This window comes from Macaca mulatta, chromosome 3 (genome assembly GCF_049350105.2).
Source record: "Macaca mulatta isolate MMU2019108-1 chromosome 3, T2T-MMU8v2.0, whole genome shotgun sequence".
Taxonomy (NCBI): Eukaryota; Metazoa; Chordata; class Mammalia; order Primates; family Cercopithecidae; genus Macaca; species Macaca mulatta.
The window spans coordinates 83,875,194-83,902,996 of NC_133408.1; the positions used below are offsets into that span (position 1 = coordinate 83,875,194).

General features: G+C 49.9%; 2 protein-coding genes and 1 long non-coding RNA gene across 5 annotated transcripts in view; 2 read left to right on the plus strand and 1 right to left on the minus strand.

Annotated features, from left to right (window-relative positions):
* OGDH (oxoglutarate dehydrogenase) overlaps nt 1-27,803 on the minus strand; it is a 474,703-nt gene that overhangs the window by 139,896 nt on the left and 307,004 nt on the right. The gene's annotated exons all lie outside the window — the stretch shown is intronic.
* On the plus strand, nt 3,046-5,189 carry LOC144339850 (uncharacterized). The gene is made up of 2 exons (XR_013415362.1): nt 3,046-3,180; nt 3,277-5,189. It is a non-coding gene; the product is annotated as an uncharacterized LOC144339850 (long non-coding RNA).
* The window catches only part of NPC1L1 (NPC1 like intracellular cholesterol transporter 1), a 35,963-nt gene continuing 24,185 nt past the window's right edge, over nt 16,026-27,803 (plus strand). The window contains exons 1-10 of one of the 3 annotated variants that reach the window (XM_077994749.1): nt 16,034-16,188; nt 17,056-18,581; nt 20,415-20,515; nt 20,928-21,100; nt 21,358-21,486; nt 22,703-22,885; nt 23,475-23,589; nt 23,771-23,898; nt 25,127-25,264; nt 25,486-25,575. In XM_077994749.1, coding sequence (XP_077850875.1) covers nt 16,066-16,188; nt 17,056-18,581; nt 20,415-20,515; nt 20,928-21,100; nt 21,358-21,486; nt 22,703-22,885; nt 23,475-23,589; nt 23,771-23,898; nt 25,127-25,264; nt 25,486-25,575 — 2,706 coding nt within the window. In that variant the 5' untranslated portion in view covers nt 16,034-16,065. 3 annotated transcript variants of the gene reach the window in all.

The following is a 27,803-nucleotide window of genomic DNA, read 5'->3' on the forward strand; positions in this document are numbered from 1 at the left end:
TTTTTGTTTTTTGTTTTTTGTTTTGAGACACGAGTCTCGCTTTGTTGACCAGGCTAGAGTGCGTTGGTGCAATCTCAGCTCACTGCAACCTCTGCCTTCTGGGTTTAGACAGTTCTCCCTGCCTCAGCCTCTCCTGGGTAGCTGGGATTACAGGCGGCCACCACCATGCCTGGCTATTTTTTGTATTTTTAGTAGAGACAGGGTTTCACTGTGTTGGTCAGGCTGGTCTTGAACTCCTGACTTCAGGTGATCCACCTCGGCCTCTCAAAGTGCTGGGATTATAGGTGTGAGCCACCATGCCTGGCCGTGAGACCCCTGTCTTTAAAAAATAAAGGACAGGGGCTGGGTGTGGTGGTTCACATCTGTAATCCCAGCACTTTGGGAGGCCAAGGTGGGCGGATCATGAGGTCAGGAGATGGAGACCATCCTCACTAACACGGTGAAACCCTGTCTCTACCGAAAATACAAAAAATTAGCCAGGCGTGGCGGCGGGCACCCGTAGTCCCAGCTACTCAGGAGGCTGAGGCAGGAGAATGGCGTGAACCCGGGAGGCGGAGCTTGCAGTGAGCTGAGATTGTGCCACTGCACTCCAGCCTGGGCGACAGAGCGAGACTCCGTGTGAAAAAAATGAATAAAGAAAGAACAGGAAAGTCCATCTTCATGTCCTGAGACTACAGAGAGAAAGTATCCAGGGCTCGTTCAATACCCCACCTGGGAGGCAGTTACCATGTGCCCATTTACATGTGAGCAAACAGGTACTCAGGGTTGGCCTCTTGGAGTTAGTCTCTCTGGCCAAAGCCTGTGCCCTTTGCACAAACATGCAAATCAGAACTGGGGCAGGCGTTGGATGAGAGTATGTGTGCTATGAGCAAATGAACGTAGGGCTGTCCAGGGCCAGACAGCGCAGAGGATGTGTGGGCCTGGAAGGGAAGAAGGGGGTGTGGCATGTGCTGCCTGGAAGCCTAAGGCTTCACTAAACAGCAGAGAAGCTTGGATGGCTTTCAGACTGGTGACGCCCTGGGCTCAAGCAGGAAGGTCAGGAGAGTGCAGTGGCATCTCCACTCTGGGCTGGCACAGTTTTGCCCACACCTACACCTGAATGGGTGCCTGAGTGTCTGGACTGTGCTAGGGTGTGGAATCAGATGGACAAGGCACAGTCTATGAGGCAAGGAGCAGAGATGGTCAACCAATGCAGACTGCTCGATAGTCATGTTGGGAGTTCAGGGTACTGGAGGGCTATAAGGGGCCCTCACCCAGTTGGAGAGAATGCTGGCTTCCTTGAGAAAGTGGTGAAAGTGTCTCATTCCTAGACACTTTTCAAAAGAAGACATACATGCAACCAACAAACATTTGAAAAAAAAGCTCAATATCACTGATCATTAAAGAAACACAAAACCACAATGAGATGCCATCTCACACCAGCCAGAATGTCTATTATTAAAAAGTTAAAAAAAGAAAAAAATAACATGCTGGCAAAGTTGCAGAGAAAAGGGAATATTTGTACAGTGTTGGTGGGAGTGTAAATTAGTTAAACCATTGTGGAAAGCAGCGTGGCAATTCCTCAAGGACCTAAAAGCAGAACTACCATTCGACCCAGCAATCCCATTACTTGGTATGTACCCAAAGAAATGTAAGTCATTCTGCCATAAAGACACATGCACATGTATGTTCATTGCAGCACTATTCACAATAGTAAAGACATGGAATCAACCTATATGCCCATCAATGACAGATTGGATAAAGAAAATGTGGTACATATATGCCATGGAATACTATTCAGACATAAAGACTTGAGATTATGTCCTTTGCAGGAACAAGGATGGAGCTGGAGGCCATTATCTTTAGCAAACTAACACAGGAACAGGAAACCAAATACCACATATTCTCACTTATATTCTCTCACCAAATGATGAGAACACATGGGGACTAAGAGGGAAACCGACAGATACTGAAGCCCAGTGGAAGATGGGAGGAGGGAGAGGAGCAGGAAAAATAACTATTGGGTACTGGGCTTAGTACCTGGGTGACAAAATAATCTGTGCAACAAACCCCCATGACACAAGTTTACCTATATAACAAACCTGCATATGTACCACTTAACATAAAATAAAAGTTAAAAACAAGGCCAGGCATGGTGGCTCATGCCTGTAATCCCAGCCCTTTGGGAGGCCGAGATGGGCAGATCACTTGAGATCAGGAGTTCGAGACCAGCCTGCCCAACATGGTAAAACCCTGTCTTTACCAACAACAACAAAAAAAGCCAGGTGTGGTGGCCCATGCCTGTAATCCCAACTACTCGGGAGGCTGAGGCAGGAGAATTGCTTGAACTTGGGAGGCGGAGGTTGCAGTGAGCTGAGATCGCTCCACTGCATTCCCGCTTGGGTGACAAAGCAAGACTCTGTCTCAAAAACAAAACAAAACAAAACAACATCAGACACCACATGGCAGGATCCAGGATCCAATCAGATCAAGCTCTGGCATCACCCCATGGCAGGATCTAGTCAGATATTACCTCCCAGCATCACCTCATTGTGAGATCCAATTAGATCATGCCTCATTACCCTTTGCTTATAAAACCCAACCCAACCCCTAGCTCAGGAAAAGAGATTGAGCATTCCCTCCTTCCTTGCCAGTTGACTTTAAATAAAGCTTTTCTTATTTCAAAATATAAAAAAGAAAGTATCTCTGCTGGGCATGTTGGCTGGCTCATGCCTGTAATCCCAGCACTTTGAGAGGCAGAAGTGGGCAGATCAACTGAGGTCAGGAGTTCAAGACCAGCCTGGCCAACATGGCAAAACCCTGTCTCTACTAAAAATACAAAAATTGGCTGGGCATGGTGCCTGGCTAATGTCCACGCCCGGCTAATTTTTGCATTTTTAGTAGAGACGGGGTTTTGCCATGTTGGTCAGGCTGGTCTTGAACTTCTGACCTTGTGATCCACCTGCCTCGGCCTCCCAAAGTGCTGCAATTATAGGCGTGAGCCACCACCCCCGGCCCTCTTGTTCCTGATTTTAGAGGAAAAACTTTCAGTTCATCATAAAAAAAAAAATATTTTTCGAGACAGAGTCTTCCTTTGTTTTCCAGGCTGGAGTGCAGTGATGCAATCGTGGCTCACAGCAGCCTCAAACTCCTAGGCTTAAGTGATCCTCCTATCTCAGCCTCCTGAGTCTAAGACTCAAGGTATGTGCCACCGCACCAAAAATTCTTTTTGGTAGGGTCTTGCTTTGACCTTCCTTTGACCCTGCTTTGACCCTTGGTTTGACCTTGCTTTGACAGGGTTTTGCAATGTTGCCCAGTCTTCTCTTGAACTCCTGGACTCCAGTGATTCTACCACGTTGGCCTCCCAAAGCAGTGGGATTATGAGCATGAATCATTGAGCCTGGCCAGCCTTTTGTCACTGAGTATTATGTAAGCTGTGGGGGTTTTTGTTGTTGTTGTTTTTGTTTTTGAGATGAAATCTCACTCTGTCGCCCAGGCTGGAGTGCAATGGCACAATCTTGGCTGACTGCAACCTCTGCCTCCTGGGTTCAAGCGATTCTCCTGTCTCAGCTTCCCAAGTAGATGGGATTACAGGCGTGCGCAACCACACCTAGCTAATTTTTTGTATTTTTAGTAGAGATGGAGTATCAACCATGTTGGCCAGGCTGTTTTCTAACTCCTGACCTCAAGTGATCCACCCTCCTCAGCCTCCCAAAGTGCTGAGATTACAGGTGTGAGCCACCGCACCTGGACTTTTTTTTTTCATGTATGGCCTTTATCATGTTGAGAAAGTTACCTGCATTCCTTGTTTTCTGAGTGGTTTTATTATGAAAGAATGTCGGATATTGTCAGATATCTTTTCTGCATCAGTTGAGAGAATCATGTGATTTTTTTCCCCTTCATTCTATTAATCTGGTATAGTTCATTAGTTCATTAATTGATTTCCATATGTTGAACCATCCTTATATTCCAGGAATAAAGTCTACCTGGTCATGGTGTATACTCTTTTTTTTTTTTTTGGGAGATGGAGTCTCGCTGTGTGGCCTAGGCTGGAGTGCAGTGGCATGATCTCGGCTCCTTGCAACCTCTGCCTCCCGGGTCCAAGCGATTCTCCTGCCTCAGCCTCCTAAGTAGCTGAGACTATAGGCATGCACCACCCCACCCGGCTAGCTTTTGTATTTTTAGTAGAGAAGGGGTTTCACCATGTTGGCCAGGCTGGTCTCGAACTCCTAACCTCAAGTGATCTGCCTGTCTCGACCTCCCAAAGTATGGGGATTACAGGCTTGAGCCACTGCGCCCAGCCAATGTGTACAATCTTTTTAATACGACGTTCAGCTTGGTTCACTAGTATTTTTACTCAGTATTCATGAAGGATATTGAATATTTTATTCAATATTTATGAGGTCTGTAGTTTTCTTGTAGTGTCTTTGGTTTTGGTGTCAGTATACCATAGGATTAGGATACTATGAACATGCCCTCATAGAGTAAGTTAGGAAGTGTTCTTTCCTCTTCAATTTAGGGAAGAGTTTGAGAAGGATTGATATTAATTAGGGTTTTGTTTTTTTTCTGAGATGGAGTTTTGCTGTTGTTGCCCAGGCTAGAGTGCAATGGCATGATCTTGGCTCACCACAACCTCTGCTTCCTGGGTTCAAGCGATTCTCCTGCCCCAGCTTCCCGAGTAGCCGGGATTACAGGCATGTGCCACCACACCCAGCTAATTTTGTATTTTTTAGTAGAGATGGGGTTTCTCCATGTTGGTCAGGCTGGACTCGAACTCCGACCTCAGGTGATCTGCCCGCCTTGGCCTCCTAAAGTGCTGGGATTACAGGTGTGAGCCGCCATGCCCAGCTGATATTAATTCTGCTTTAAACGTTTGCTAGAATTCGCCAGTGAAGCCATCTGGTCCTGGGCTTTTCTTTTGGGGGAGTTTAAAAATTACTGATTCAATTTCCTTAGTTATTTAGATTTTCTGCTTCTTCATGAATTAGTTTTGGTAGTTGAATGTTTAGCAATTTGTCCATTTCTTCTAGATTATCCAGTTTATTATATGTTCATTTATATTATCTTGTATTTTTTATTTCTGTAAAATTGTAAAGCTCTCACTTTCATTTGTGATTTTGGTAATATCAGTCTTCTTTTTCTTAGTCACCTTACCTAAATGTTTGTTAATTTTGTTGATTTTTTCTTTTAAAATTTGGTTTTCTGTATTATTTTATTTGTATTATAGATTTCTTGAAAAAAATCTTCTGAAGGAGCAATCAACTTTTTGTTTCATAGCTATTCTCTATAGTTTTCTATTCCCTATTTCATTTATCTCAATTCTAGTCTTTATATTTTTAAAAATTCTAGCTTTGAGTTACTTTTTTCTTTTTCTAGCTCCTTGAGGTGTGCAGTTAGAAAATTTCAAAACTTTCTTACTTCTCTTCTTCTACCCCTCCTCCTTCTTCCCCCTCCCCCTTCCTCCTCCTTCCCCTCCTCCTATTGGGGTGATCATACCCAACACCAGGTCGTGGGGGTGACAAAGTGAGTGGAGTCAGAGGATTGAGAAAAAGACAGTTTGAGAGATAAAGGTGGGATGATCAATCGTGGAGGCTGCCAAGGCTCTGAGCGCTGGGAGCCCATGGTATTTATTGCTAATCCAACAAAGAAACAGGTGGTGAGAATGTGGGGATCAAAAGGGCAGGTGCATGATCTACAGCTGTGATGGTTTAGCATGTATATGTAACATGTTCTGCTACTTGAGATAATGGAAATAGGAGCCTATCAGGGCTAGAAGCAAGGAACCAGCAAGTCTAGACACATTCCAGAGGACATTATGCAAGCCCTGCCTCAGTTTCCCTCCCAACACTCAACTTTTTCCCAACATCCTCCTCCTCCTCCTCCTTCTTCTTTTCTTCTTTCTCTTCCTCTTCCTCTTTCTCTTTTCTCCTTTTTTGTAGAGATGGGGTTTTGCTATGTTTTCCAGGTTGGTCTTGAACTCCTGGCCTAATATAATTCCCCTGCCATGGCCTCCCAAAGTGTTGAGATTACAGGCATGAGCCACCACACTTGGCCCTTTCTTTAAAAAAAAAAAAAAAATTAAAAATTTAAAAAATTTTTCGAGACAAGGTCTTGTTCTGTTGCCCAAGCTGGAGTGCAGTGGTGTGATCTCAGCTCACCGTAGCCTTGACCTCCTGGGCTCAAGTGATTCTCATCCCTCAGCCTCCCGAGTAACTGGGACTACAGGCACGTGCCACCATGCCCCGCTAATTTTTTGTATCTTTCTTATAGAGACAGGGTTTAGCCATGTTGCCCAGGCTAGTCTCCCTCAATCCTGCCCCCTTGACCTCTCAAAGTGCTGGTACTACAGGCACCGTGTCAGGGTGCTTTCTTCTTTTTCAATTGTGCTTATGGCTAAAAATTTTCCTCTTAGCACAGCTTTGCTTCATCCCATAAGTTTTGGTATGTTGTGTTTTCATTTTCATTTGTCTCAAGGTATGTTTATATTTCCTTTGTGATTTATGCTTTGGTCCATTGGTTGTTAAGCATGTGTTGTTTAATTTCCAAATATCATGAATTTTCAGGGATTTTTTCCTGTAATTTATTTACTTTTTTTTTTTTTTTTTTTTTTTTTGAGCCAGGATGGAGTGCAGTTGTGTGATCACGGCTCACTGTAGCATTGATCTCCTGGGTTCAAGCAGTTATCTCACCTCAGCCTTCTGAGTAGCTGGTACCACAGGTGTGCGCCACCATGCCTGGCTAATTTTTTTCTTTTTTTTGAAACAGGGTCTCACTCTGTGGCCCAGGCTGGAGTGCAGTGGTGCGATCATGGCTCACTGCAGCCTTGATCTCCTAGGTTCAGGTGATCCTCCCACCTCAGCCTCCTGGGAAGCTGGGACTACAGGTGCACACCAATACACTGGCTAATTTTTTGTGTTTTTAGTAGGGATGGGATTTCACCATGTTGCCCAGGAAGTTCTGAACTCTTGGATTCAGGCAATTCATTTCCCTCAGCCTCCCAAAGTATTGGGATTACAGGTGTGAACCACCACACCCAGCTTCTTTTTATTTTTAGAGATGGAGTTTCTCTATGTTGCCCAGGCTGATCTTGAACTCCTGGGCCCAGGAGATCCTCCCAACTTGTCCTCCCAAAGTGCTGTGATTACAGATGTGAGCCACCATGCTCAGCCCCTTCTGTTATTGAGTTCTAGTTTCATTCCACTGTGACTGGAAAATATACTTTCTATGATTTTAATTATTTAAAATATAACAAGGCTTGTTTTGTCACCTAACATACTGTCTATCCTGAGGAATATTCCATGTGCACTTGAAAGAAATGTGTATCCTGCTGTTGTGGAGTGGAATGTTGTACATATACAAGTATCCACGTGTTTTATAAATGTTCAAGACTTCTATTTCCTTATTGGTCTTCTGTCTAGTTGTTCCATCAATTATTGAAAATGGAGTATTAAAGTCTCCAACTACTTATTGTTGCATTGCCTACTTCTCCTTTCAATTATGTAATGTTTGCTTTACATATTTTAAGGTCACATTGTTTGGTGCATATATATTATTATTACATATTCTTGATGAATTGACCCTTTTAGTAATGTATAATGTCATATTTGTCTCTTGTAACAATTCTTTATTTAAATTCTATTTTGTGGTCAGGTGCAGTGGCTCATGCCTGTAATCCCAGCACTTTGGGAAGCCAAGGTGGGCAGATCACTTGAGGTGAGGAGTTCAAGACCGGTCTGTCCAACATGGCAAAACCCTGTCTCTACTAAAAATAAAAAAATTAGCTGAGCATGGTGGTACACAGCTGTGATTGCACTAATGTACTCCAGTCTATCTCAAAACAAACAAAAAACAACCTCCCCCCCAAAAAACCCAAAGTTATAATAATTCTGGCTTTTGTATTTACCCATGTAAATACCTTTATTGGGGATTTTTATTTCTTCAAACATCTTTGAGTTACTCTCTGGCATCCTTTAATTTCAACTGAAAGAGTCCCCTTAGCATTTCTTGTAAGGCAGGTCTAGTGGTAATGAACTTTCTCAGCTATTATGTATCTGAAAATGTCTTAATTTCTCACTTATTTTTGAAGGATCGTTTTGCTGAAAAAGGATTTTTGGTTGATAATTTTGTTTGTTTCAGCACTGTAAATATATCATGCTCACTGCCTTTTGACCTTCAGCATATCTTGTGAGTAATCAGCTGATAATCTTATTGAGGACACCTTGTATGTGATGAGTCACTTTTCTCTTGTTTTCAATATTCTCTCAGTATTTGCCTTTCAACTGTTTGATTATATTAAGTTTCAATATAAGTCTCTTTGTATTTATACTCCTTGGAGTTTATTGGACTTTTTAGATATTTAATATTCATGTCTTTCATCAAATTTGGACAGTTTTAGGCCATTATTTCTTCAAATAACCAGTCTCATTCTCTCTTCTCTTATTGAACTTCCATAACACCCATGTTATTTTGTTTCATGGTGTACCATAAGTAACTTAGTCTCTGTTCACTTTTCCTCACTCTTTCTCACATCTGTTCCTCAGACCTGATGATTTCAATTGCCCTACCTTCCAAGTTCACAGATTCTTTCTTCTGCTTTCTCAAATCTGCTCTTGAGCCCCTCTAGTGAAGTTTTTTATTTCAGTTATTATCCTTTTCAGGTCCAGAATTTCTGTGTGGTTCTTTCTTTTTATAATTTCTCTTTATTAATAACCTCATTTTGTTCATGCATGGCTTTCCTAATTTACTTTAGTCCTCATCTATTTTTGCTCTTAGCTCTTTAAGATAGCTATTTTAAAGTGTTTTTGTCTAATAAGTCTTATGTTGGGCTGCCTTGGACACAGTTTTTGTCAACTTGTTGTTTTTTTCCTTTGAATAGGCCATCTTTTCCCGTTTCTTTATCTGCCTTGTGATTTTGCTGTTGCTGTTGCAAACTGGACTTTTGACTATTATAATGTGATAAGTCTGGAAATCAAATTCTCTCTCTTCCTCAGCATTTTTTTAATTGCTGAAGGCTGTAGTAACGTTTGTTTTTATACTTTCCCAAGCTATTTTTGCAAAGACCATTCATTGTTTTTTTGTGGTCACCAAAGTGTCTGTTTCTTCAGCTTGTGTTTAGCCAGTGTTTTGACAGAGAATTCCCTGAATGCCAGGAGCTAAAAACTACACCACCACCACCACCACCACCACCACCACACACACACACACACACACGCACACACACAAGCATACCTCTCCCATCTTTTGCAAATTGGGTTGGGACTCTTTAACACTTATCTAGGCTTGTTCTGAGCCTAGGATCAGCCTGTGACAAAAGTTTCAGGGCTTTTCTGAATATGTGTTTTGCCCTGGACATGCATGTAGCATTCTCAATTTCCTGTATACATAGCTGTTTTATTTTTGTTTGAGTTGGATCTCGCTCTGTCATCTAGGCAGGTGTGCAGTGACATGATCATGGCTCACTGCAGCCTCGCACTCCTGGGCTCAGGTGATCTTGTTTCTGTTTCCCAAGTGGCTGGGACTACAGGAATGCACCACCATGCCCAGCTAAGCTTTCCCTTCCCTTCCCTTTTCTCCCCTCCCTTCCTTTCCCTTCCTCCTTCTTTTCTCTCTTCCTTCTTTCTTTCTTTCTTTCTTTCTTTCTTTCTTTCTTTCTTTCTTTCTTTCTTTCTTTTCTTTCTCTTTCTTTCTTTCTTTCTTTCTCTTTCTTTCTTTCTTTTCTTTTTTCTCTCTCTCCTTCCTTCCTTCTTTTTCTTTTGCTTTTTTCTTTTCTTTCCTTCTTTTTCTTTCTCCTTCCTTCCTTCTTTCTCTCCCTCTCTTTCCATCTCTCCCTCCCTCCTTCCCTTCCCCCTCCCTCCCTTTCTTTCCATCTTCCTTCCTTTCCCTTCCCTTTCCTTCCCCTCCCCTCCCTTTCCTTCCCCTCCCCTTCCTTTCCTTCCCCTCCCTTTCCTTCCTTTCCCTTCCCTTTCCTTCCCCTCCCCTCCCTTTCCTTCCCCTCCCCTTCCTTTCCTTCCCCTCCCCTCCCTCTCCTTCCCCTCTCCTCCCTTTCCTTCCCCTCCCCTCCCTTTACTTCCCCTCCCCTTCCCTCCCATCCCCTCCCCTCCCCTCTCCTCTCCTCTCCTCTCCTCTCTTCTCCTCTCCTGTCCCATCCCGTCCCGTCCCGTCCCGTCCCGTCCCGTCCCGTCCTGTCCTGTCCTGTCCTGTGTGAACATAGCTCACAGCAGCCTCAACCCTGAGGGCTCAAGTGATCTTCCTGTGTCCCTCCCAAGTAGCTGGGACAGCAGGTGCCTAACCCCCGTCTAATTATTTATTTTTTTTCTGCTCGTCCTCTGTGGGTTGGACCCACTGCCTAACCAGTCCCAATGAGATGAACTGGGTGCCTCAGTTGGAAATGCAGAAATCACCCGCCTTCTGCCCTGGTCTCACTGGGAGCTGCAGACCGGAGCTGTTCCTATTCGGCCATCTTGGCCCCTTCCAATTATTTATTTTTTTGTAGAGACAGGGTCTCATCATGTTCTCCAGGCTGGTTTAAAACTCTTGGGATCAGGGCAGGATCCTCCCATCTCAACCTCCCAAATTGCTGAAGATTACAGGTGTGAGCCACCATGCCCAGCCTGCTTTTCTATTTTGTTGTAGAGACAGGCTCTCACTATATTGGCCAGGCTTGTCTCAAACTCCTGGCCTCAAGCAGTCCTCTTGCCTTGGCCTTCCAAACTGCTGTGATTACAGGCATGAGCCACTGCACCTGTCGGCCTCTTCTTCTTTTTTTGAGTCAACGTCCAGCCTGGAGTGCAGTGGTGCAATATGGCGCACTGCAACCTCAAACCCCTAAACTCAGATGATCCTCCCACCTCGGCCTCCCAGATAGCTGGGACTACAGGTATATGCCACCATGCCAGCTAACTTTTTTTAAATTTTATTTTTTGTAGAGATGGGGTCTTGCTATATTGCCCAGGCTGGTCTCAAACTCCTGGCCTCAAGTGATCCTCCCACCTTGGCCTCCAAAAGCATTGGCATTACAGGCATGAGCCACTGTGCTTGGCTCATAGCTGCTTTAAAAATTTATATACACATATATATTTTAAGAGAGGGACTTGCTCTACTGCACTGGCTGGAGTGCAGTGTCACAATCATGGCTCACAACTCAAACTTCTGGGCTCAAGCAATCCTCCCGCCTCAGCCTCCCAAGTAACTGGTACTACAGGTGCATGCCACCACCCCCAGCTAATTTTTAAATTTGTTGTAGAGACAGGGTCTTGCTGTGTTATCCAGACTGGTCTCAAACTCCTGGGCTCAAGCAATCTGCCTGCCTCAGCATCCCAAAGTGTTGGGGTTACAGACATAAGCCACTGCACCCACAAATTGCTGTTGAATATCCAAATGGTCCAAGCTTCTCCTCTGGGTTTAAAATGGTATATGGCATGTCTCTACCTATAACCTCTTGCCCCAGGCATCTTTTCTGAACAATGTCCTGATTTTAGGCAAAAGATACAGCATCTTGCATCAGTTCTTCCAGGAGCCACCAGATAAGAACAGATGCACATAATAGATTGCAAATAAGGCCTGCTCTCTTTGGAGGGAGGGAACTGAGAACTGTGCTACTGTTGTCTCAATTCCAAAACTGTTGGCTGGGTGCAGTGGCTCATGCCTGTAATCCCAACATTTTGGGAGGCCAAGGCAGGAGATCACTTGAGGCCAGGAGTTTGAGACCAGCCCAGACAACATAGTGAGACCCTATGTCTACAAACAATTTAAAACACTAGCTGGGTGTGGTGGCACATACCTGTAATTCTAGCTTCTCAGCAGGCTGAGGTTGGAGGATTGCTTGAGCCCAGGAGTTTGAGGCTGCAGTAAGCCATGATTGTACCAGTACACTTCAGCCTGGCTACAGAATGAAACCGCTCAAAAAAAAAGACCAAGACTGCTGCCATGCTGGGGAAGGGGAGCGGGGGCAAGACTAAGTGAAAACACCGCAAAACTTTCCTACTGTTTTGACGATGGCCTTTTTTAAATTGAATGTTTGCCTGGTTGCTATAGGCCTTTGTTTTCTCGAGTGCCAACAAAGTTGATTCTGACAGTTGGGCTTGTTTATTCGGTGTTTCAGTTTGGAAATGAGAGCTTGGAGCTTCCTAGGCCACCATTTTGCAGATGTCATTTCCAATGGCATTTTTTGCATCTCGACTTTTTCCTCGTGTTCAGTGCTTCAGGACCACAAGATGGTTGCTACAGCTACAGACCTTCCATCTTTCTGGCACAGCGAAAAGTGGGGAAGGCTAGAATATCATGGCAGCTGCTTACCTCTCCTTTCACGAGGAAAGAAAAAGCCTTCCCATGGGGATCCCAGGGCCCCTGCTAGCTGCAAAGGGGCCTGGGAGAGCAGGGAGAGCCTCTCTCACCTAAGCAGTAGACACAGTCCTTCACCAGAGTGCAGGTTCTGATGACAAGAAAGACAAAGAGGCCACCAGCAGGCTGGATACCCCAAAGAGCCAGAAGTAGGGGATGTGATTACTCACATCTGTACCGGTCAGGGTGTTGTACACATATCCAGCCAAGGTACCTGTGACCCAGGTCAGGTGACCGGCTTAGCAATGTCACCTACCTTCCTCTCAACCCAGATCCCCAAACTCTTTGAATGCTGTTGGGATGCAGAACAGCAAGTCAGCAAGTGATTTTTTAAAAAAAATAATTTAATTTTTGTGGGTACACAGTAGATTATATATTTATGGGGTACATGAGATATTTTGATACAGATATACGATGTGTCATAATCACATCAGGTTGTAAATGGGGTGACCATCACCTCAAGCATTTGTCACTTCTTTGTGTTACCTCTCTGTAAAAGCATGTTTAATTACACCCTTTCAGTTATTTGTAAATGTACTGCTGATTGTAATTACCCTGTTGTGCTATCAAATACCAGCTTTTATTTATTCTATCTAATTATATTTTTGTACCCGTCAACCATCTCCGCTTCTCCCTACCTCCCCACTACTCTTCCCAGCCTCTGGTAACCATCGTACCTACTTTCTATTGCCATGCGTTTGTTTTAATTTTTAGCTCCCACAAATGAGTGAAAACACGTGAAGTTTGTCTTTCTGTGCCTGGCTTATTTCAGTGAGTGATCCTCATGTCTCCAGGGCTTGTCTCCACATGACTCACCAGGGGAAGCCCCTGCCAGGTGTCACCCCAGAGCCAACCACAGAGGGCTGCTCTGCTGATGGCTGCCTCACCCCCGGCTGCTCCTTCAGTGAACTGGCACAGCTCTGCATCCCTCTCTGGACCTGCTCAGAGTAGCCACATTTCAGGCGTGTCTTATGATTCTAACATCAAGCTTATAATATCAATCTTACTAATACCAAGAAAAAGTGGAAAATGAGGCATTATCTGGCAGTCATTAAATTAGTAAGGTCTAATGACAAACATAATACACGATGAAGATGAGACTGCGGGGAGATGGTGCCTTTGCGAGTTGCCCGTGTCAGCGGTAAGAGTCACGGCCCTCGAGAAATCACCGAGTCTTCATTACTCAAGACTGGCATCAACCCTTCACCAAATTCCAATAACTGAGGATCTGATAATTACCCGATAAATCCTAGATTAGCCTGAGGAAAGAAATGAGCTGTCCACATAAGAGTCATAAACATTGGGCTGGGGCTGCTGGCTCACGCCTATAATCCCAGCACTTTGGGAGTCCAAGGAGGGCGGATCACAAGATCAAGAGATCAATACTCTCCTGGCCAACATGATGAAACCCTGTCTCTACTAAAAGTACAAAAATTAACCGGGCATGATGGCACGTGCCTGTAGTCCCAGCTACTTGGGAGGCTGAGGCAGGAGAATCGTTTGAACCCAGGAGGCAGAAGTTGCAGTGAGCCAAGATCGTGCCACTGTACTCCAGCCTGGCAACAAAGCAAGACTCTGTCTCAAAAAAAAAAAAAAAAGAATGGTAAACATTGTACTCTGACTCACAAATCTCATCTAGGGGAACTTGTTTTAAGGAAATAAATTTAAAAAATAATAGGAAACATTGTTAGGCACAAAGAAGTCAACCAGAAACATATTTATCAAAAATGATCTATTGGGAACCAGCCCGACAGCACCAGAAGAGGAGAAGATCCATGAGTTCTGTGGACCATAACCTAGTCACAGACATGCTGATCAGAGATTGAAGGCAACAGGGAGGATTTCTGTGAAAAGTCAAGAGAAAAAGCAGGATGCATGTGTACATATCATATGGTCACAACTCGGCATGTGTGTCCAGAGGCACTGGCAGTTGGGTTGGGAGATCAGGTGTGAAATTTTCACTGTCATTCCGAACCGGATTGTGCTGCTGTTACACTGCTTGTGTTTCACAGACGACCCCAGGAGATCACATAGCTGGACTCTATCTGTGGTGCTAGGCTGGGCACAACTGGGCTCCAGGGGCTTAGCCTAGGTAGCCCCCATGGGAACAAATATATGAAAGACAGGGTGGGCCTTTCATATGCTTGTTCTGACGCTCAGCCCTGTGCATGCCAACAGTGACTTCCTGCTGCAAGTGCCCACAGCCCTGCCTAACGCCCTTTGACAGTGAGTGTGCCCGCTACATGCTGGGGCTAAAGCTTCCAGGAGTGTCCTCTACCAGTGACAGAAGAACGTGGTGGAAAGGTATCTGTGTCCTTATTCCTTGGAGGCGACCCTCTTGGACATGTCCCCACCAGCTCCTGGAGGTCCCTGGGGGCAGGAGAAAGCTCTTGGATGCACTCTGGTCAGCTTCCTTCCATCCCCTGGCTCATTCCCCACTCAACAACTGCTGTCATCTGGGGTCACCTCCCCAATAAACTTTTTGCACTGGGATCCTTGTTTCAGGATCTGTTTCTGGAGGAACTAGATGACAACACCAGGAACAGAGGACCTAGAGAGGCAGCTTCATGGGTGGTGGGGTCTCTGCCTCTGCCGGCCAGGGACTTGGGAGCAGTTCTGGGAAGGTGCTGGATGGGGCTGTCACTCCCAGGGGCAGGCCCTTGGCTGCTGACTGTCTGTCCTCTCCACTATGGCTGTCTTGAGGACTTAGGGGTCAGCCTGACCCTGCCTTGGCCCCCTTCCTCTCAGCCTCTGTCTTCCCCTGCATGAGGCTGGGTGGCTCCCCTGTGAATCAGGCAGGGGTCCACAAAACACTAGAGACAGGTCCCTCCCTGCAGCTGTCTCCAGTGGATGGCACGCAGGTGATGTTCCCAACAAGCTGCCCTTATCTGCAGCTCAGCTTTGGTAATTGGGGCCAAGGTCATGGCCCATCCTGGTGATAGTGAGAGCCCAAGGTAGGCCTTGAAGATTCCTATCAGGAGGGAGCAGAAAGTGTGTACCACGCCCCTGGGCCCAGGTGGAGCAGGGCTGCTGCTCAAGGCTCCCGGCCATGCTCTGTCCCTTGCTAGGGGTGACTGGTGGGACAGGCCTGGCCAAGGGACAAGAGGGAGAAGGTCAGGGGGAAGTGGGGATGAAAAGCAAAATGAGCAAAGGAGAGTCTTCCGATATCTGGGGTCTCTGTAACTGTCAGGCCCAGGAGTGAGCTGTTCTTTCCCTTTGCTTCCTGGAGGAGGGGACTTTTGTCACTGCGTCACTCCACCCTGACTGCCCCTCTGTTATCAGGCTGTTAATATTAATTAACAACAGTTGCTAGGGATGACAGTGCAGAGGGTGCCTCTGAGCCCATAGCTGGCCCTGATCCCAAGAAGGGGTAGGGCAGATCGGGGGTCTAAGGCTGAGCCAGGGAGGGTGCGGAGGTTCCTCGGCCATGCTGAGTTCCTGAGGCCAGAGCCCAGCCAGTGCCTGGTTTCACCTGTGCCTCCAGGCCCTGGCACCAACTCCAGCAGAAGCTGAGTTAGGGGCTGATAGCGTGGTCTCTCCCCTAACTGGCTCAGCCCTCTGGCTTCGGTCGTTTTGGGAAGTGAGTGGAGACCCTAGCACCCGCATGATGAGGCTCATCTCAAGCGGGGGCCTGTGGACTGGGGCCAAACAGTGGGAGTGGTGGATCATTAACTAGCAGGGCTCAGCCTCATTGGTCCCTAACCCAGTCAGGCCAGGGTTGTCATCGAAGGGGAGGAGGCTGCCTTAATGTGTGTTCAGCCCTTGGCTATCCCTGAGGCCTGGCGCGGCTACCCGCTGACCCCTTCTCGACCCGGGATGGCGGAGGCCGGCCTGAGGGGCTGGCTGCTGTGGGCCCTGCTTCTGCACTTGGTGAGTCCCAGGGCTTGGCTCCACCTCCCCTACAGCCTCCAGTTAGGGACCCTGGGGCCAGCCGTGTACCAGGCGAGTGTTACTGGGTAACAGCAAGGGAGCCTCAGGGCCTGCAGGCTGGGCCAGTCTCCGGACACATGAGGGATGCCAGGCCCCACAGAGGAGAGGTGCAGGTGGAGGGTTTCCAGGTCACAGAGTTGAATGCACACAGGGGTGAAAGAGGTCGCTGGACTGGGGTGTTCCAAGTCCCTCCTGTCACTGGCCCTACTGGGTGGGGTCCAGGCCTGCAGTTGAGGGAGGTCTGAGGCAAGGAGGTGCTGGGATGGGGTTACCTAGTGAGCATCACCTAGGGAGTCCTGGGAGAAGATCCAGGACTGGCGCCTCTTAAGTTCCTCGCTCCCTTTGTGTCTGGGAGGTGGGTGATGGCTTTCAGCCTCAAGCAGGTGGTGGTGGTTGTGGCGGTGGGAGCCGGGGGGCCTCCTGCACAGACTCTCCATGAGAGACCCTGGCCTCTGGATGTGGTGTGCAGTGTGGGGACTCAGGCTGACTTTGATGTGGGCAGGGCCCGGCACCTTGGAGTCAGCTTTGCCTCCTTACCCATACCTGGCCTCTCCAGCAGGACCTTCCTAAACTGCAGGTCTATCAGGCCACACCTAGGAAGAAAGGCCTGGCTGCCCCGCCCACTTGTCACTCCAACACTGGCTGGCTGGCTGGCACATGCCTCCAGGAGGCTTCCCACTCCCCACACTCCCTCCTTCCCTGCCCCTGCTCCATGTCCTTCTTACCCCCACGCCCTCCCTGGCTGCCTGCTGCCTGGATGGCACCCAGCTGTGTCAGGGCCCATGAGTGATGTTGCTGTGTCTGCAGGCCCAGAGCGAGCCTTACACACCCATCCACCAGCCTGGCTACTGCGCCTTCTATGACGAATGTGGGAAGAACCCAGAGCTGTCTGGAGGCCTCATGACACTCTCCAACGTGTCCTGTCTGTCCAACACGCCAGCCCGCAACATCACAGGTGATCACCTGATCCTATTACAGAGGATCTGCCCCCGCCTCTACACCGGCCCCAACACCCAAGCCTGCTGCTCCGCCAAGCAGCTGGTATCATTGGAAGCGAGTCTGTCGATCACCAAGGCCCTCCTCACCCGCTGCCCAGCCTGCTCTGACAATTTCGTGAGCCTGCACTGCCACAACACATGCAGCCCCAACCAGAGCCTCTTCATCAATGTGACCCGCGTGGCTCAGCTAGGGGCTGGACAACTCCCAGCTGTGGTGGCCTATGAGGCCTTCTACCAGCACAGCTTTGCCGAGCAGAGCTATGACTCCTGCAGCCGTGTGCACATCCCTGCGGCTGCCACGCTGGCTGTGGGCAGCATGTGTGGCGTGTATGGCTCTGCCCTTTGCAATGCCCAGCGCTGGCTCAACTTCCAGGGAGACACAGGCAATGGTCTGGCCCCACTGGACATCACCTTCCACCTCTTGGAGCCCGGCCAGGCTGTGGGGAGTGGGATTCAGCCTCTGAATGAGGGGGTTGCACGTTGCAATGAGTCCCAAGGTGACGACGCAGTGGCCTGCTCCTGCCAGGACTGTGCTGCATCCTGTCCTGCCATCGCCCATCCCCAGGCCCTGGACTCCACCTTCCGCCTGGGCCGGATGCCGGGTGGGCTGGTCCTCATCATCATCCTCTGTTCTGTCTTCACTGTGGTCGCCATCCTGCTTGTGGGACTCCGTGTGGCCCCCACCAGGGACAAAAGCAAGACGGTGGACCCCAAGAAGGGCACCAGCCTCTCTGATAAGCTCAGCTTCTCCACCCACACCCTCCTTGGCCAGTTCTTCCAGGGCTGGGGCACCTGGGTGGCTTCGTGGCCTCTGACCATCCTGGTGCTGTCTGTCATCCCGGTGGTGGTCTTGGCAGCGGGCCTGGTCTTTACAGAACTCACTACGGACCCCGTGGAGCTGTGGTCGGCCCCCAACAGCCAAGCCCGGAGTGAGAAGGCTTTTCATGACCAGCATTTCGGCCCCTTCTTCCGAACCAACCAGGTGATCCTGACGGCTCCTAACCGGTCCAGCTACAGGTATGACTCCCTGCTGCTGGGGCCCAAGAACTTCAGCGGGATCCTGGACCTGGACTTGCTGCTGGAGCTGCTGGAGTTGCAGGAGAGGCTGCGGCACCTCCAGGTGTGGTCGCCCGAAGCACAGCGCAACATCTCCCTGCAGCACATCTGCTACGCCCCCCTCAATCCGGACAATACCAGTCTCTCCGATTGCTGCATCAACAGCCTCCTGCAGTATTTCCAGAACAACCGCACGCTCCTGTTGCTCACGGCCAACCAGACACTGATGGGGCAGACCTCCCAAGTCGACTGGAGGGACCATTTTCTGTACTGTGCCAAGTGAGTCCGTGGTGGGGCCCAAGCGAGGAGCGGGCTGGGGCTGGGCTGCCATGGCCTCCCGGGAACCTGGCCGGGCATACAGCTGGTCCTGAAGGACCAGAGGTAGCTATTCCTATGACTCTGGCCTGGGGCTGCCCAGATGCTTATCTCTGCCCCTCGTCCAGCTGCCATTTCCTTTGGCCAGAGTTCCTGCTCATGGCTGCAGGTTTGTGCATGGCCATCACTGGCCCTTCAACCCCGGGTCCACTCTGTCTTTCTGCAGAGCTCCTGACATGTGGCGCTCCCTGCCACATTCTTGGTTTAAGTCTGACAGAGGAGTCCGATTGGCACAGCACATGTTTATATTTGCCTTGTTTTGCTTCTTGTTTCTGTGCCAGGTGCCATAGGGCCGTCAGTAGCCCGTGAGGTACCATGGTATGCACTGGAAAAAGTGCCCTCAGGCCAGGGGTCATGGCTGGTCTCAGGCACCTGGGCCGGGTGTCCTGGGGCAGGCCACAGCCACATACACTTCTATTGATTGGGGTTCGGTCCTGGTTCTGTCCACTCCGGTGTGCTGCCAACAAGGCTGCTGGACCAAGGCGCCCAAGAGCCAAGGGCAGCAGCGGGGCGGTGGCAGTGGAGGCTCCTTGAGGTTGGAGTAGAGCAGAGGTCCTCAAAATGAACGTTTAGTACTCCATACTCCAGAGCAAATGAGAGTTAAAAGGGGCAAATAGCATCTTAGTGTTATTATGAAAACAGTTCTGACCTTACAGACCCTTGAAAGGATCTCCAGGACACCGAAGGGCCCCAGGCCACACTATGAGAACCACTGGATTGGAAGAGAGTGCTGACACTTTCTGTACCCTGCTATCTGGCTCTGCATCCCTTGGCTGGGCCCCAAGTTTGGGCTGTTTCTCAGAGTGTCTGTGCCAGGAACCCAAGGGCTGTCTCTTGGAAACAGCGGGAATGAGAGGAGCTATTGTTTGCTCTGGGGAGGCATCGTGGTCTGACCTCCGACTCGTGTCTGATGCTAGCTGTATAGTCCATTATAGGGCATTATCTTTATTTTGACTTGGGTGCTCACAACAACTCTTGGGTGGTCCAATTATCCCCACTTTACAGACATGAAAACTGAGGCTCGCAGGGGTGTGGTAAGCTGCTCAAAGTCACACAGCAACCAGCACTTGCTTGCTGAGAGCTGAGAGAGGGGAGTAGAGAGCTTCGCTCTGGTGTCCCACCGCGTCTTCACAATGATGGGCTTTGCAGAAAGGGCTAAGCTGAAGGAACTACAGAATTGCCTGAGGGTACCAGGCTAGTAAACTCTGAAAACATTGGCTCCTGGGCTCCAGGATTCCAAATTTGACCTCAGTACCTAGAGGGTTTTGGGGGGCCCTAGGCAGGAGAAGGAGGCTGAGAGGGCAACATTTGAGACAGCCCATGCCAGACCCCACGGCTCAAATCCCAGCTCTTCCGCCCTCATCACACCTGAGGACTTCAGATGTGATGCTCAATCCAGAATCAGATACTGTCAGAGCCAGGAAGGTCAGGCTAGTGTGTGGAGACGTGAGAGGCACAGAGGGACATGGCCCGGAGCAGCCCCTGCCTGGCACAGAGGAGGCACCCGGCAGCTCCAACTCACTCGGTGGGTGGGGGCCTGCAGGAGATCTTGCTGGATGGGAGCCATTTAGGACCCACTGGGCTGGGCTATCTGCAGTTATCTGCAGCCAGTGTCCCCCACCCCACCAGCTCACCCTCCGTAGTGCTGTGGGTCTGGGGTGGGAGGGGAAGGGAGGGGCCATAGGGACTGGGCAGGGCCAGGAAAGGCCCTTTCCCTTTGTGGTCATCTCCCTCCAGTGCCCCGCTCACCTTCAAGGATGGCACAGCCCTGGCCCTGAGCTGCATGGCTGACTATGGGGCCCCTGTCTTCCCCTTCCTTGCCGTTGGGGGGTACAAAGGTAAGCTAAGTGGGCCCTGAGAGGAGGCCAAGGAAGATGCAGTATTGGGGCAGGAACCATAGACGGGAGGGTGGGGGTGGTGCTGGGGGTTCTCACAGCCTGGGGGTGACCTGGTTTCTGGAAGCTATAGGCCGACCCTGTCCTGTCTCCTCTCTCTGCCATCTCCTTTATCTTCTCATAGTGTTACTCAGGCACTCTGGTTTTTTGCCTGGGCCCAAAGGTCTTACCTTTGCCTGAGAGAAGTGGGGTGTAGGAGGTAAGGCCATGAATCAGATGAAGAAGGAGTGGGGGAGAAGGAGCAAGGGGTGATGGCAAGGGTGAAGCTAGATAGGGGGAGGGAATATAGGGGTGCAGCTGGAGGGGGAGGGAGGCACGGGTGCAGCAGGAAGGGACTGAGCATTTCTTATCCCAGGGAAGGACTATTCTGAGGCGGAGGCCCTGATCATGACGTTCTCCCTCAACAATTACCCTGCCGGGGACCCCCGGCTGGCCCAGGCCCAGCTGTGGGAGGAGGCCTTCTTGGAGGAAATGCGAGCCTTCCAGCGTCGGACGGCTGGCAAGTTCCAGGTCACGTTCATGGCTGAGGTAGGGGCTGCAGGGTCCCTGGCTCTGGGGGTGCAACCCAGGTGGTCTTGGGTCAGCTCCTGTGTCCCCAAGCTGGGCAGTGGCTGCCTGCTCGGAACAGGGTGATTGTGATGGCTGTTCTTGTAGCCTCACCAGGGATGATGGGGGGCCATCAGGCCCTGTGACACAACACACAGTGCCCAGTGACTGAGCTATTGAGAGCCAGCCTGGCTGGAGCAGGCACGGTCAGTGGGGGCTGGTCGGGTGTGTGTCCACAGCGCTCTCTGGAAGATGAGATCAATCGCACCACAGCCGAAGACCTGCCCATCTTTGCCACCAGCTACATTGTCATCTTCCTGTACATCTCCCTGGCCCTGGGCAGCTATTCCAGCTGGAGCCGAGTGATGGTGAGAAGCGGGAGGGACACAGCTAGGTGGGCTAGCCCAGGACCCCAGGCATCTTCAGCAGGCCTTCTACAACTTTCCTAACCAGAGCATCTCAGAGCAGCAGAATGGACACACCTAAGTGGCTGCCCCAAAGGGTAATACCTCTCGAAGGTGTTCTGTGCTGAAAGTGAAAGGCCAAGAGCTGTTTTCTTTTCTTTTTCTTTCCTTTTCTTTCTTTTCTTTTCTCTTTTCCCTCCTTCCCTCTCTCTTTCGCTTTCTTTTCTTTCTCTCTCTCTCTTTCTCTCTCTGTCTCTCTTTTTTTCTCTTTCTTTCTTTTGAGACAGGGTCTTGCTCTACTGCCCAGGCTGGAGTGCAGCGGCATGATCATAGCTTGTTGCAACCTCAAAAATCCTGGGCACAAGTGATCCTCCTGCTTCAGCCTCCCAAGTAGTTGGGACTATAGGCACATGCCATTGCGCCCAGCTTTTTTTTTTTTTTTTTTTTTAAGACAGAGTTTTGCTCTTGTTGCCCAGGCTGGAGTGCAATGGCGCGATCTTGGCTCACTGCAACCTCTGCCTCCCAGGTTCAAGCAATTCTCCTGCCTCAGCCTCCTGAGTAGCTGGGACTACAGGCATGTGCCACCACACCTGACTAATTTTGTGTTTTTAGTAGAGACAGTGTTTCTCCATGTTGGTCAGGCTGGTCTCGAACTCCTGGCCTCAGGTGATCTGCCCACCCAAAGTGCTGGGATTACAGGCATGAGCTACTGCTCCCGGCCATTTTTTTAAAAATTTTTTGTAGAGACGGAGTCTCGCTTTGTTGCCTAGGCTGGTCTCAAACTCCTGGGCTCAAGCAATTCTTCCTCGTCAGCCTCCCAAAGTGTTGAGATTACAGGTGTGAGCCACCACACCTGACCTAAGAGCAGTTTTCTTTCTGTTACATGCCATACCCTGACTTGCCCAAATGCAAAGCTAATACTTACAATCTCTTGCAATGCGTGCTCAAGGAAGATGGAGCAGGCTCACCTATGCCTTGGGGTTTCATGGACCTGCCCTTGGGAGGATGGCTCTGCAGAGGGGCTTTAATGTGAGATATGAGCTCCTCACCACCGGGGGCATATCGGGGACCTGCAGGCACGGAGGGTGCCTGCCTGCTGTGGTGTCTCGCCTAGCTGAGGCTGGTGGGCATACTGGGTAGGTGCTAGGTGGCCAGGGGGCTGAGCCTGTTTGCATTACAGGTGGACTCCAAGGCCACGCTGGGCCTTGGCGGGGTGGCCGTGGTCCTGGGAGCAGTCATGGCTGCCATGGGCTTCTTCTCCTACCTGGGTATCCGCTCCTCCCTGATCATCCTGCAAGTGGTGCCTTTCCTGGTGCTGTCTGTGGGGGCTGATAACATCTTCATCTTTGTTCTCGAGTACCAGGTAAGAAGGGAGGAGCTCTCCATACCCCCAACTGCCCACTCTTCTGCCAACCTCACCTCCTGGCCAGATGGGACTCTGGCGTGAATTTGCTGGGTCTCCCTGCAGACTCTTTCTGTTCATCGACACTCATGTTTACAACATCTGTAGAAACTAGAGTGTGTTGACATAAATGACTTCATCCTGCCTCTACCATCCGGAATTAGCTTTCTGTTAACTCCTTGCAATGTCTAGTAAAACCTCTCCATGTTAGTACATTACAGCCTCCTCCTGTCTTTATGCTGCTACGTAGCATTCCACGGTAAGGATAAATCAGAGTCGATTTCACCTCTCCCTGTTGGTGAACAGGGTTCCAACAATGCTTGGAACAGGGGTGCTATAGACATCTCGAAAGCACCAAGCATTTCTCCCAGCCAGACCCTGGAAGAAGAACATTGGCCGTGGAGAGTGTGAGGGTCTTTGATGATTCAGGAAGGTCAGAGCAGCTCCTCAGGCCTGGCTGCAGCTCTGGGCACTTGCCAGCTCCCTGCTGGCCTTTGAGGGATGGTGCCCTTGGAGGTCCCTGGCTCTTATCCCTGCTGTTCCCACCCAGAGGCTGCCCCGGAGGCCTGGGGAGCCGCGAGAGGTTCACATTGGCCGAGCCCTGGGCAGGGTGGCCCCCAGCATGCTGTTGTGCAGCCTCTCTGAGGCCATCTGCTTCTTCCTAGGTGAGCCTGGGGCAGACCCTTCCCACTTGGCATTAGGCCTGCTGGGTTAGTGCCGGGGCCTAGGAGTTCCCAGAGGGCAGTGGGTATAGTGCAGACCCCCTTCCCCCCTGCACTTGTCAATGTCAGCTCCCACTCTGCCCTTGAAGCCAGGGTTCCCTGACAGCCCTCTGCTCCCTCACAGGGGCCCTGACCCCCATGCCAGCTGTGCGGACCTTTGCCCTGACCTCTGGCCTTGCAGTGGTCCTTGACTTCCTCCTGCAGATGTCTGCCTTTGTGGCCCTGCTCTCCCTGGACAGCAAGAGGCAGGAGGTAGGGGCGGCCGGGCCAGTACCAAGGGACCTGCCCCTGGGTTCCCACCATGGCAGGGAGATGGGGTGGCTTTACCACCACAGAGATGGCCCAGAGAATGGGGTGGGGGACAGGGGCATTGTGCCGGGAAGGTAATATTTAGGCCATGTATTCTCCAATTTCCTATAGAAAAATAAATTTGTTTTGACAAATTTTGCAATATAATCGAACCTCCTTAAGTGCATGAGGTTCAGAAATAAAATACAGTTGACCCTTGAACAATGTGGAGATTAGGGGACTGACTGTCTGAGAAGTTGAAAATCTGCATGTAACTTTTTTTTTTTTTTTTTTTTGAGATGGAGTTTCACTCTTCACCTAGGCTAGAGTGCAATGGCGTGATCTCAGCTCACTGCAACCTCTGCCTCCTGGGTTCAAGCGATTCTCCTGCCTCAGCCACCCGAGTACTGAGATTACAGGCCCCCACCAGCTCTCCTGGCGAATTTTTGTATTTTTAGTAGAGATGGGGTTTCACCATGTTGGTCAGGCTGGTCTCGAACTCCTGACCTCAAGTGGTCCACCCACCTTGGCCTCCCAAATGCTGGGATTACAGGCGTGAGCTACCATGCCTGGTCTGCAGGTAACATTTGACCCCTCCAAACTTAATTCCTACTAGCCTACTATTACCTAGAAGTCTTAATGATAATATAAGTAGTCGATAACACATCTTTTGAATGTTATATGTATTATAAACTGTATTCTTACAATAAAGGAAGCTAGAAAAAAGAAAATGTTAGTAAGAAAGTCATAAGGAAGAGAAAATCTATTTACTATTCACGAAGTGAAAGTGGATCATCATGAAGGTCTTTATCCTCATTGTCTTCAGGTTGAGTAGGCTGAGGAAGAGGAGGAAGAGGAGGGCTTGGTCTTGCTGTTTTGGGGGCAGCAGAGGTGGAAGAAAATCTAGGGATAAGTGAGCCTAGGCAGTTCAAACTCGTGTTGCTCAAGGGTCAGCTGTATAAATGAGAGATGGACAGGAGTTGATCTGTTGGTTTAAATGATGGCATACAATTTAAAGATATTTTATCAAGATTTTAAAAAAAAAGGCAAAGAAAACAGCACACTGGTATGTCTCCATGAGCGGCACTGGCACAGGCCACCCACAGAAGGTGACACTCCCTGGGGGCAGGAAGGTGGTCCCTGGGATCTGGTCTGCTCTGGGACTACCTCGAGGGGCTGCCTCCCGCTCCAGGCCTCCCGATTGGACGTCTGCTGCTGCGTCAAGCCCCGGGAGCTGCCCCTGCCTGGCCAGGGAGAGGGGTTCCTGCTTGGCCTCTTCCGAAAGGCCTATGTCCCCTTCCTGCTGCACTGGATCACTCGAGGGGTTGTGGTGAGTGGGCCTGGAAGCACAGGAGGGCAGGGGGACTAGGTGGGGACCTCGCCTCAGGGAGACCAGGGTTGGAGGTGGGGAGGTGCTGATACCTGGGGCTGGCATGCAAGTCTGCTCAACTTCAGAATGTTGCCCATGACACCCTGACTGACTTAAATTTGTGGGGAGATTGGGGGGCGGCTACTGGGCAGGGTGGTCTCATGCAGCAGGTCCCTTCTCAGCTGCTGCTGTTTCTCGCCCTGTTTGGAGTGAGCCTCTACTACATGTGCCACATCAGTGTTGGACTGGACCAGGAGCTGGCCCTGCCCAAGGTGAGCTCAGGCTCTTCTCAACCCTTAGGCCCTTGGGATTTGGGGAGGGGCAGTAGCAACCAGCAGGGATGGGTTGGGGGTCTCTAGCCAGGGGCTTGGCCAGAGGTGCAGAGCTGCTCACTGCTTTGGAGGCATCTCCAGCAGTCCTGCGGAGTGAAGCCACATTCATGTATGAACAGCACAACCACCAGGTGCCAGCCCCAGGCCACAGTAAGAGAGATGGCCCAGGCACTGGAGGGCTGTCCATGTGAGACAGCAGGCCACAAAGAATGACTGTCACTTTGCTGAGTGCCTGCCCAGTGTCCAGCCCTGTGAATCCTCTGGGCCTGAAGCCCAGGGAGGGCAGGGGTTCAGGGAAAGGAAAGCCCCATGGTTGGAGGGGCCTCCAAGCTCGCATAGGATTTGCAGAGGAAAGTGATGACAGACTGGCCAATGGGGGGCTGGGGCGAGCCCAGGTGTGTTTCCTGGGTGTGGCAGCGACTGTGGGGGTGGGATGAGCTGGAGGCCAAGGGCATGGTTGGGGAGAGGCTGATTGCCCAGCCTGGATCAGTAAGTGTGTGGGCCAACAGGCACAATGTGTCAGCCAAGGCTGGGGACCCGGCTCATCTGGATGTGCACCAGTGGTGGCCATGGACTGGTGGCCAAGAGAAAGCAGCCACAGACAACAAAGTCTGAGACACATGGTCAGACTGCATGAGCAAGCTCTGCGGAGAGGGAGGGCATCAAGGGGACTTGATGTCTAGGACCCATCTGGAGAACTGTGATGGAGATTTGGGCAAGAGTCTGGGCACTGGCAGGAGCCCCAGTGGAAGCAGCGAGGCCCAAGCCCACAGCAGGGCTGAGTGGGGTGCAGCTGGGGTAGATGTGTTAGGCTGTACTGGCCTGGAAGCCAGGTGAGGGAGGACAAGAGCAGACAGCTCAGGACTATACTTTGGGTGACCCTATGGAGGGAGAGCAGGTGGGGAGTCCCAGAATGAACCTGCCACCTGCAGAAGCCCTGGGGGCTATGTCACGGGGCTGAGGTGAAGAGGGTCTTTAGTGCCCCAAGAGCAAGAAGGAAGGACGTGATGGGCCACTAGACCTTGCTGAGGTTTTATGTTGACGTCTTTTGTTTATTTTTCTGTTGGGGATGTTTGTTTCTTACTGCTTTTAAAATTTTTATCATTTTTTTCCCCAGTTTTTTATTGTGGTAAAATACACATAATAGAAAATTACCATTGTAACCTTTTTTAAGTGTACAGTTCAGTGATATTAAGTACACTCATACTATTCAACTATCACCACCATCCATCTCCAAAACTCTTTCCTTTTTGCAAAATTGAAACTTTATCCAATAAACAGTGACTCCCCATTCTCCCCTCCCCTCAGCTCCTGACACAACCACCATTTACTTTTTTTTTTGAGATGGAGTTTTGCTCTTGTTGCCCAGGCTGGAGTGCAATGGCACAATCCCGGCTCACCGCAATCTCCACCTCCCAGGTTCAGGTGATTCTCCTGCCTCAGCCTCCCAAGTAGCTGGGATTACAGGCGGCCACCACCACACCCAGCTAATTTTTGTATTTTTAGTAGAGACGAGGTTTCACCATGTTGGCCTGGCTGGTCTTGAACTCCTGACCTCAGGTGATCCACCTGCCTCGGCCTCCCAAAGTGCTGGGATTACAGGTATGAGCCACCGCACCTGGCCTCTACTTTTTCTTTTTTGTTTTGAGATGGAGTCTTGCTCTGTCGCCCAGGCTGGAGTGCAACGGTACGAACTCGGCTTACTGCAGCCTCTGCCTCCCAGGTTCAAGCAATTCTCCTGCCTCAGCCTCCTGAGTAGCTGGGACTACAGGCATGTGCCATCACACCCAGCTAATTTTTGTATTTTTAGTAGAGATAGGGTTTTGCCATGTTGGCCAGGCTGGTCTCGAACTCCTGACCTTGTGATCGGCCCGCCTTGGTCTCCTGAAGTGCTGGGATTACAGGCATGAACCACTGTGTCTGGCCCATTTACTTTCTGTTCTATGAGTTTGACCACTCTAGGCACCTCGTATAAGTGAACTCAAACAATATTTATTTTTTTGGCTGGAAGTGGTGGCTCACTCCTGTAATCCCAGCACTTTGGGAGGCTGAGGTGGATGGATCGCCTGAGATTAGGAGTTTGAGACCAGCCTGACCAGCATTGAGAAACCCTGTCTCTACTAAAAGTATAAAATTAACTGGGCATGGTGACACATGCCTGTAATCCC